Here is a 10,948-nt window from a genome sequence, read left to right on the forward strand (position 1 = left end):
CAAGGCCCAGGACAGCACCCCCATGGCAAAGAACTATCCAGTCCAATGTCAATAGTGCCACAGTTGAGGTAAGTCGGGGCCAGAACAGAAAGAGACCATCTGCCCACAAGCAAAAAGCAGTGATTGAAAAGTGCCATTGTGATTAGCCCTGGGTTTTAGTAAGCTCTTAGGCAGCATGTGGGGGAGGCATTGGTGGCAGGGTGAGGGAGGGAAGGCTGGAGGCAGGGAAAGCCATTGGGAGTCACTGAAATGATACATGTGAAGGAAGGTCAGCAGTCAACTAGCCGAGTGGCAGAGGAAATAGGGACGGGTGGGCAGAGGAGATGGGAGAGGAAGACATCTATGGCTAATGGCTGTGCAGGTGACAGAGTTGGGGGGTTCAGGATGGCCCCAGTGTCCTGGCTTAAGGATCTAAATGCAAGGGGAGGATTTCCACTGAGAAAATGACCACAGGAAGAGGAGAGATGTGTGTGGGAATCCCAAGAGGAGAAACTCGTGGGGTGCTCGTTGGTATCTGAAGTTGTGGGAGAGGTCAGGATATACTTGGCAGCTTGAGCCACCGGAGCAGATGAGATGACCCGCACAGCATATGCAAAGTGAGGAGAAGAAGACACCGCGGAACAAGGGGATCCCAAATATTCAGCTTTGCAGAAGGAAAGGCACCTGCCAGCAGAAACCAGGAGGGAATGTCTGGAGGTGGCCAGGACAGCTTTGCTGAGGGAGGAAGTGAAGATGGCCCTGTGCTATGGAGGTCAAGCAGGATAAGAACCGAAGACTGTTGGGTGTGGCAACTGGGTGGTCAGCAGGGGCCTGGGTAGGAGCAGAGCCTTTTTGATGGAGCAACTGGGAGGACAGAAACCAGTTTACTGTGGTGTAAGAAAGTAAGCTGTGGAGGGGGAGGAGGGGAGGGACAGGCAGGCAAACCCACACCTCGCACTGGAAGCCAACAGAGAAATCACTTTATTCTTTAACCTCTAGGGAACACCAAATCAGCCATGTCCTGGCTTAAACTCCAGCAGCATCAGGCCATGGCTTGACCCCTAGAAACGACCTCCCACTTCTCCTCTGTTGTCCTTCAGAGCCCAGTTCGAGTGCCACCTCTGCCCTCTCTGCTCTCCCTCACATTTATCTGACTCCTGTAGCACTGAAAGTTTCCGCCTTCCTGTTCTTGTATGTTCTACACTCCTAAATACCCTCAGTCCAGTGCCTTGTCTTACTAATACGTTGCTTTCGTTCATCTTTATCTTCTACATTAAACCTCCCCAAGAGCAGAGACGACTTCTGAGCACTTGTTGAATGAATGAACGATCAATCCAGAGACAGAGTCAGGCTGAGGATGTGTACACAGTGGGTTAGTGTCTGAAAATACTTGTAGAATCAAAGTAAATGGATTTCTACTTTGACCTGAACTCAGTTGGACTTTCTCCAGGGTGTAAAGTTCAAGTTAATGAGTTGATGGATGAATTAATTCAATAGGCAATTGAAAAACTTCTATGACCTGAGCTCTAGACAGTGAAAAAGATAGACAAGGTCCCTGTCACTGCGAAGTTTATATCCTACTGGAGGAGATAGACAATAAATGAGAAATGTTAAGAAAGAAGGTATCAGTTTGGCTAATGCTTAGAGGGAAGAGATGGGAGAGGAGACGAGAGTGGGGTGGGTGGGCTTCTTTAGACCAAGTTCTTAGAGAAGGCTTCTCTGAAGAGGTTAGCTCTGAGCTGAGACGTGGCAGAGGAAAAGGAGTGAGGGCAAAGATTTTAGCATTGCCAGGGGAGCTGGGGCCAGAATGATGAGGCTCAGTCACTCTAGTGAGGTTGGACCAGTAGACAAGATCCTGTCAGTGGACGACCTTGTAGGTGGGGACAGTGAGTTTGGGTTAACTGCTAGTGCATTAATGGGAAGCCTGGGGCCCGTGGGTTTTGATATGTGTTATCAAACATGGTAGCGTGGGTCAGCAAGGTACTAGCAGAGACAGACAGAAGCGGACCCACTCAGATATATTGAAGGTGGAAGGCTGGACAGCAGAAGCGCTGAACACAAAGGAATGTTCCTCCTCCACGCCTTGCTCACAGCCTCGAGAGGAGGTGTCTAGAGGGGAAGGAGGGCCATCTCATGAGGGAGCAGGAGGAGCAATGAACTGGGAACAGGGATGCTGGGTCCAATCCAGGGTGTCCCTCCACATCTGAGACATGAGACCCGACTGGATCATCCCTAAGGGCGCTTTCAGCTCTCGCATGTCAATCACCTCAGTCTATATCAGTTATCAGGGCATCTGAATGGGGAAGTGTCAGAGGAGCTGCTGTTGAGACCGATTTCACAGAGCAACGGCCCAGGTCCCTATCTCCTGGACCACTGGCCCTGGGAAGGTGACAGCCCTTTCACCACCTCTTATCTGCCCCGTGGTGATGTTGGCCACGCCCGGTCACAGGCAGCTGATAAGCTCTAGAAGTCAGGCCCCTGGAATCCTTCCCTTCTTTGAGGGGGGGGAGTCCCCCTGAGCAGAAGCCAGAACTAGAAGAGGCCCCTGGCTCCTTGAGATCCGAAGGGAGGGGTGGGGCACTTCTAGCCTGAGTGGAACCTCTTGTTCTCTGTCCACCCTGCCTGCTCTGCTGTCCCAGGCCTGGGAATGGCCCTCAAGCCCATTTCTTTGGGACCCTTCTCCAGGCTGATCCTTCCACCAACTCTACCAACTACACATTTCACCCTGAGAAGGACATGGGGCTTGCGGCTGCGTTAGTCTCCACTGCACAACATATCACAACACATTCAGCAACTGCAAACCACACACATTTATCAACTCACTGCTCTGTAGACCAGAAATGTTGGATGTCCTGGCTGGGTTTTCAGATCAGCATCTCACAAGGCTAAATCCAGGCGTTGCTGGGCTGTATTCTCACCTAGAATTCAGGGTCCTCATGTGGTGGTAGCAGAACTCTTTTCCTTGTGGTTGTAGGACTGAGGGCCCTGCTTCCTTACCTACTGTCAGTGGGACCCTCTCTCAGGTTCTCAAAGGTACCCATTCTTTGTTCTTGGTCTCCTTCATTTTCAAATCCAGAAATGGGCCATGTCCTTCAGGTTGAATCTCTTCATGCTTGGAACCTCTGACTTCGGGAATTGCCCAGTGTCTTTTAAGGGTTCAACTGATTAGGTCAGGCTCACCTCAGATATCTCCTCCTCCTCTCCTCTTGTTCCTCCTGCTCCTCTACCTCCTTTTGTGGTGCTGGGGATCAAACCCTGGCCTTATGCATGCTAGGCACACACTTGAACACTGAGCTACATCCACGACCCTCTCTCTTCCTTAAAGTCACTTGTGCCACGTAACATAACACAGCCACATGAATAAAATCCACATTTATGGATCCTGCAGGTGGGGTTAGTCTGAGAGGACATCTGAGGATTCTGCCTATCCCAAGGCTCTTTGGAGGTCATTCCTGACTCACCCAGTGAAGTTAGAGGTTCTTCAACCTTTTGGGAGATCATAGAACTTCGTGGGAGGTTTGGACCCTCACCCAGGAACTTCACCATACACTACCTTTGATTGCAGGGTCTAAGGCCCCTTGAGCTTTATTCACAGTTTCCGGGTTGAGAAACCTGGTGCAGGATGTAGGGAGGGATGAGATGAAAAGGCGTGAGCTGGGATCTGGAGCCGTGGAGTTCCCTACCTTCAGGCTGCCATGCGTTGGGGTTTGTGGGAGAGAAGAAGGCCAGAGTTTCTTGGCACTGGCCACTGCTGTCAAGGCAACCTCTTCTCAGTGCCTGGTACATACACCTCGCATGGCAGCCCACGCTGTACCAGGGCAGAGCCCTCAGGGCCCCGGCTGCTCTGGTCAGGCTACACCGGGGGCTACAGCAAACCTTCCCACAAGCCTAACACTAGGATGACCCCCTAAGGGTGAGCATAGGAAACATTACTGAGGCGATCTGTCAGGCCTCTGTGGGAGTGCAGATGTCAAATGGGTGACAGAGAGTTTAGGAGTCCCTAAACTCTGTACTAACTTAAGCCCAATGATGAAATTTCTAAGGCTCGGGGTCCTGAAATATGGGTCCAACCCTCCTGGAAAAGGGGGCAGGCCTAATGAGGCTGAAGTAGAGGTGAAGGCACTAGCTTTCCTTGTTCAAAGGCACTGGGCCCCAAGCCTTCCAGCCCTTTTGCTTTCATTCAAAATCCATATCTATTACTCCCACTGCAGCTTGTGATACAGGGAGAGGATGTGCTGATTCAGGGGCTCAGGTAAGCAGGCCCCCGTGGGTGTAGCTCAGTCTACCTTAAGCCATTGGCACCTGATGTAGACGTTAGTCTCTGGAGGACTTTATTAACGCGTGTCAACCTGATCACTTCTGAGCCTAACAATATGAGTAGCATTCACTCATTAAGCGATAACTAAATGCCATTTCCTGTGCTAAATGCTGCATCCGTCAAGGTTCTTAGTGGCAGGTCATAGAGAAACTCCCTGGCTGAGCTGAGCAGGAAAACAAATTTATTGAAAAGAAATAGGAGAGTTCATAAAGAATCAGACTGCAGAACGGGTCTGGGGAGGGCCTCAGGGCTGCTTCTGAGGCACCCAGGATGTTGTAGGGCTGGACCCTGGATCCGCCCTCCAGCTCTGTGGGCACCGTAGCCTGGAAACCTGACCTTGTCCTCCTGCACCATTGCCAGACACAGGTCTTCCTGGTTCCCATTTCTTCTGTCACTAGCTCCAGGTTCAAAGTCTTAAAATGATATTTACATTCAATAGAGCCTAGACATACACCTTAGCTACAAAGAAGGCTGGGAATCTACTTGACATTTGTCTCAATAATCACATGCCACCCCTGATCCATAGGAGGAGGAATCCATGTGGATGTAGGAAGGGGTGAGGTAGCTGGGCAGCTCACACTCTCTCTACTATGTATGCTTTATCTCATTCCTTCCTTCTGGCTGTCCAGTGAGGTAGGTATTGTTCTCCCCACTTTATAAATGATGATAATGAGGGACAAAGAGGTTCAGGAAACCACCCAGGGTCACACGGCTATTACGTGGTAGACCTGGGTTGACTGTGACTTGGGTCACCTGACTCCTGGGTGCACGCTCTCAGCCACTGCTCTGCACCCCCACAGATGTTAAGAGATGAGATCTCAGAATCACTAAGCTGTGGATTTCAGATCCTGAAGGTGTGACACAGAAGACAGACGTCCTTCAAGGACAGGGTGCCTGAGGAGCCAACTGGCTCCCAAGAACCTGCTTCAACTGGTCACTTTCTAAATGTGGTAGGTCTGTCCCACGTGCACATTATTCCTGCAGGACAGGTGCCTGGGGACGGGTGCTCAGAGCCAGCTTATTGCTCCTCTCTGTTCTCTTGTCCAGTGTCCCCTTGATTCCTTCTCCTGTCCTTTTAAATCAACAGAGAGGAAGAAGGATATCTCCATGCTTGGTTCCAGACAGGATGCATTCTTTTCCTGCTTTTCCAACCCCTTCCCAATATACTGCTAACTTCGGTTTTGATGGTAGTAACACTGTCCCGTGCCACTGCCGAGGTCACCCCGCCTGCTCACCCATGTTCTTGCTATTCCCTCTCCCTGAGATGCCTCCGTTTCCTTCCCTTCTATTCACCACATTTCCATCTGGACAAGGGCCAGACCCTTATTTCCAGGGAGCCCTTTCTGCCATCCTGCTGTGGATGGACTTCCTCCTGAACTGGGTCCTCTCACTTTACCTGTATGCATCTTATCTTATCCTTCAGTCCATACACAAATCAAGGGCACAGATTATGCCTCACTCTGGTTTTGACTCTGATGGCACAGCATCATTTGTGACACACAGCAGGCACACAGGAAGGGAGAGAAGTTTGGTGCCAGAGAAAACTGGACTTGAATTCTGCTATTTACTTGGACTATTGACTTAACCATTTTCATTCATATTTATTGAGAATCTACTATGTGCCAGGCACTGTGTCCAACACCAATGATATAACTGAGTAAAGAGATGTGGCCTCTGTCATCACAGAGCTTTTTATTGACGGAGGAGAATAGATGGTGACCCACTGAGCAGATAAACCCATGCACATGCACACACTCTTTCTCTCTCTCTCTCTCTCTCTCTCTCTCACACACACACACACACACAACTAAAAATGTCTAACTACAATATGGAAAAATCCATGGCTCTCCAAGAAGGACACAGAGGAAGCTGATCCAGTGTGGGCAGTGGAGGAAGATGGGTCAGGAGTCACAAGCCTTAGTTTCGTTACCTGGAAAATGGGGATATTCAGTCATCTGGCTCACACTACATTTCCTTAAAATTTAAATGAGCCAATATTTGCCATGAACAACATTTAAAAATATGCAGTAAATATTACCAATATGAAGGCCAGCTGAGTGATCAGGTTCCAAAGCAAAGTGGTTAGGCACACCAGGGGACACTTCCTGTGTGCTTGGACATCCTTGGAGCAGTGATTCCCAGACCGATTTCCCATCTGAGTCAGCTGGAAACTTCTCAAAAATGCAAGACATCTGCCCTCCCCTCTGGATCTACTAGCCAGCCAGAATTTTCCAGTGAAGGTTTTGTATAGTTTTTAAATCTTTAATAAAGCCTCTCCTAGTATAGGTTTAGCACACATTGATCATAACCATTGAAGAAATGCAAAGTTATAAAAAGAAGGAAAAGAACAATCTCCCGCTCCACTTGCTCCTGTGGAGGCCAGCAAGGTCAGCAGGCTGGTGTGAATCCTTTGTAGCATTCTAGCGCTTTCAATGGTCATATAAAGGAAACTTACATATAAGCACCTGCTTTTTTTTTTTTTTTTTTTTCCCCTTTGGTAAAACTATTGTTATACTAAATGCTTTTCTCTGCACCTTGCTTTCACTTCCTAACATAGTAGCTGCATCTCCTCAGGTTTACAGGTACAGGTTCAGCTCTTCTAATAGCCCCATGACATTCTCTAGAATAGAGGGGACACGTTTTATTCTCTGTCTTGTTGATGGATATCCAGGTTGTCTGTGGTTCTACAGGCAAGCCATACATAACCATGTTCCTTACAGATGTCTTAAAGGTAGTCTCCAAAGAGGGAATAGGGTCAAATGACCAAGTGTGCATTTTTATTTCTAATAGGTATTCAAAGCTGTGTCCCCCAAATGTCTTTGGCAATTCGCAGCCTCCACCATGAAAACAGGAAAGCTGTGAATTTTGGAAGAGCTCCTTAGGAGATTCTGAAGTGCAGTACAGGGTGGGAACTCTCATCCCAGAACAGAACCAGAATGGCCCTAGGTGCCAGAAAGGGGTTTGGGGAGAGACCCTGGCAGCTGACGGGTGGGCTCCCCAGGAAGTGGGAAACGTTTTTTAATCAGGCCTCTCATCTCCCTCCAGCTGAGGCAAACCCTCCTTCCCCAGGGGCACTTCCTCCAAGGTCTCTCTATAAAATGCCACTCCGCGGTGGACGAGGGAAGACCCTGGGCAGGTGGGTGCTTTTCTCCCTTGTGCTGGTGCTCATGGCAGTTATAGCTCCTGCGAGCAGCCTGGCCTGGGCTGAGAGCATCCGAGGGCTGGCAGGGACTGCTAGTGGCCTTCAGGTTACGTGGGTGCCAGCACGGATGGGACTTCTTTCTCTGGCTGGGGGGAGGCAGAAGATGACGATGTGAGAGGCATGTATGGCATCTGAGCTCTGAGCGGGGACACATTCTCTAAGTATGTGTGTTGCCTGGAAAGCCAATGCCCTTTGCTGCTCCATCCTTTCTTGTGCCGAGGGCTCCATTAAATACAAATAAATGAACATAATGTTCTTCCCACTTCCAGGTGCACGGGGAAGCTGCCCCAGCTGTCCCTCATGGTCTGCTTTGTTCTTTCAGAGGTTCCCAGCGCCCTGGAGCATCCGGGTGGGGCTCACTCAGCGCTAGTTTTTCTGGTTCATCTTGACTTCTGTTCTTGACTCCTTTTTACCCACCTTTCTCCCGAAGTTCCCTAATTGTGTGGCTGCTCTGTGTGTGTCAATGACAAACTGTTTCTCCATTGCAGGACAAAGCCAGGATGAAACTCCCTCTACTTCTGACTCTTCTGGTTGGGGCAGTTTCTACTCTTCATCTGAGTAAGTCTTTACCTTCCATCTTCCTTTCTCTATTTTGTTCTTTTCTGTAGTAGATGGGCCTGAAGCACGTACTCACTCCCTTGTCTGATCGTGCCCTATTTTAGAATCTCTGTTCTAGGCATCTGTTTTGACTGCAGTCTTGGATCTACTGTGACAGTCCCTATTTTGTCCAGTCTACATAATGCTAGTGGTTCTTACAATCCCTTTTACTCTGAGCTTACTGAGAATTTTGTAGGCATTATCTCCTTGAATCCTCATAGCGTCCCCATGAGGTATGTAGTGCTGTATATCATTTTCACAAAGTAGTTGATGGAGCCAGGAATTGAACCCAATGAGAGCCTGACTCTAAGTCCTTACTCTTAACCACCTTGACTTCAAGGGGCAGGCTGGGTTTTCCTCATGGAAGCTTGGTTGCAGATTTCTCTTTCCAGGTAGAGTTGAGAAGACTTTGGTGCCTAGGGCAAGGCAGGAGGTGTCCATGGTTCTGAGGAGGAACTGGGGGAAGAGGTGAAGGAAGGACCCTTGGTCTTTCTTCTTGCCAGGGACAGAAACTCCTGACTTCAGTAGCCCCTTGGAAGATGAGGCCTTGCCTCAGAATGGGGAGGTGCTAGAACCAGAAGCTGAGGAGGCCCCTGCTGGGCAGCTGATGCCACTAAAGGAAGAGGAAGAAGGAGGCTCTGGAAGCGAAGATGACCCCGAGGAAGAGGAGGCTGTGGAGTCAGACTCAGCCCTGGATGTGGTGGACAAGAACCTTCAGTGTCCTAAAGAAGAGGACATAGTCAAACTGGAGGGCAGCCCTGGATGCAAGACCTGCGGTTACCTCCTGGTGAGGAGCGCCAAGCGGTTTGATAACGCTCAGGTGAGTGGCTGGGGCTGAGGCTGGGCAGGGGAGGAGGCAGGAGACACGTCTTCAGCTTCTGTGGCTCTGGTTATTTTCCTTTTTGAGGGTTCTTGGGTGTCAGGAGAGGCTGAGGCCTCCAGAGGGTATGGGGTAGGATGGAGTGGGGTGGGGCGTGTGGAAACCTGATGCGTTTTGTATGTGACCTTATTCTTGGTATTTATATATTTGAAATTTTTTTTTTTTTTTTTTTTTTTTTTTTTTTTTGGTGGTGGTGGTGATACTGGGGTTTGAACCCAGGGCTTCACACGTACCATGCTGTATTTTGTTCTTTAGTCTTCAAAATAGTTGTGGCGGGGGAGGTAGGGCATACGTTTTGGAGACTAGGAGATCCAAGGCTGTGGTCTCGGGAATTCCTGTATGAAGGACACTGTATTCTCCCTCTTTCTTTCTGCCCCGCAGTTGGTTTGTCGGAGGTGCTACCGGGGCAACCTTGCCTCCATCCACAGCTTCAGCGTCAACTACCGAATCCAGTTCTCTGTCAGGGGGCTCAACCAGGGTCAAGTCTGGATCGGAGGCAGGATCGCGGGCAGGGTAAGAGGAGTGTCAGCCCTGCAGACCCAGCCGGAGCCCCGCTTGCTGTGGGTGTGTGTGTCTGTGCTTCTGCTCTAGGAGCATCTGAAGGGCTGGGGAAGGAAGGACACCCGGATGAGGCACCCAGGGGCTGCCCAGGCATTGGGAAGAGCCAAGGACTTAGAATCAGGAGGTTTGGGTTCACGTTCCTCTTGGCCTTTGTCTCATGAACTGGGCAAGACTGTGGAACTGTCCTTACCTCAAGGACGGGGTCGACATAAGGGTGATTATGTCACTGGGATTCCCAGAATGCAATGTCTATGACCACTGTGGATCAACAATGAAGTTGACTAGGACAATGTCCATTGTGGCCAAGGGCCAATGGCCCTGCAGGCAGCAGGAGGAGTTGTAAGGTCAGCACCAGCTCCGTCTCTCCACTTCCCTCTGTCCCTCCTCAGCCGGCCACTTCTCCTACCTTCCCCAGGGCCACTGTAAAAGCTTCCGCTGGGTGGATGGCAGCTCCTGGAACTTTGCATACTGGGCTGCCGGCCAGCCCTGGGCCTGTGGTGGCAGATGTGTGGCCCTGTGTACCCGAGGTGAGATGGGCTGGGGGCTGAATGATGGGAAGTTCTGGGAGGTGCACAAGGAGGCAGCTCTAGCGGGCGAGTTTGGCTCTCCAGGAAGAGGCCTCCTGGGTCTTTGGATACCATCTCCACTGAGGCATGGGGCTGGTGACAGGGGGCTGGGATCTTCTTGGGGAGATAAGGAGGGGTGGACAAGAGGCTGAGGCTCCTTCTTGTTCTGCCTTCTCAGGGGGCCGCTGGCGTAGAGCTCACTGTAGAAAAAGACTTCCCTTTATCTGTTCCTACTGAGCTGGTCCTAGCCAGGAGCTGGAATTGGCCTCCCCCTGGGCGGCTGCCTCCCCTCTCCTGCCTGCCACCCTTCCTGCTACCTCCCTGCAATAAAATTGCTATACCAAAACAGGTTCCTTTTTTCTGAGATCATTGGTCCACGCTGCTTAGCCTCACCTTGGACTTTCTGCCTTACGATCCCAACCCACTCCACACCTTTCATGGGAGGGTTTAGAAGTTACTGCTTCTCAAGGATGGAGGGTGGGGTAGGGTCTGTGGGACCTTCCAGTGACAGCAGAATGGGCTCAGGTGGCTCTCATAACAGAAGATCCAATTACTGGGCACCTATGTAGCAGGTGTGGCCAGGAACCCCAGCTTTATCTTCCAGAACTTCCGGGGCTTCAGGTGGGCTCCCAGTGGCTTGTATCTCTGTGTCCAAGGGCATTTTCTACTCATTCCTCCCAACCCCAGAACTTCTGTGGGCTTGATGTGATTGGAAACTGACACACCCCTGGGAACAGTGAACAACTCTCAGGAGTGGATGTATAAGCACCCCAGCCCCCTGCCCCTTAAATGGAATAGATCCATGGCATGTATTGGGTACCATTTCTCAGTTACCTATTAAGTGA

At 50.4% G+C, this 10,948-nt stretch overlaps 1 protein-coding gene across 1 annotated transcript; it reads left to right on the plus strand.

The window, feature by feature from the left end:
• The first annotated feature begins 7,941 nt into the window (after positions 1-7,941).
• PRG2 (proteoglycan 2, pro eosinophil major basic protein) lies at positions 7,942-10,422 on the plus strand. Its single transcript, XM_079102603.1, has 5 exons — positions 7,942-8,057; positions 8,600-8,916; positions 9,358-9,489; positions 9,953-10,064; positions 10,282-10,422. The coding sequence occupies exons 1-5, from the start codon at positions 8,000-8,002 to the stop codon at positions 10,338-10,340; spliced, it is 678 nt and encodes a 225-aa protein (XP_078958729.1). The 5' UTR covers positions 7,942-7,999; the 3' UTR covers positions 10,341-10,422.
• Positions 10,423-10,948: the final 526 nt, after the last annotated feature.

The sequence above is a fragment of the Sciurus vulgaris genome (assembly GCF_902686455.1).
Source record: "Sciurus vulgaris genome assembly, chromosome: 11".
Classification (NCBI taxonomy): domain Eukaryota; kingdom Metazoa; phylum Chordata; class Mammalia; order Rodentia; family Sciuridae; genus Sciurus; species Sciurus vulgaris.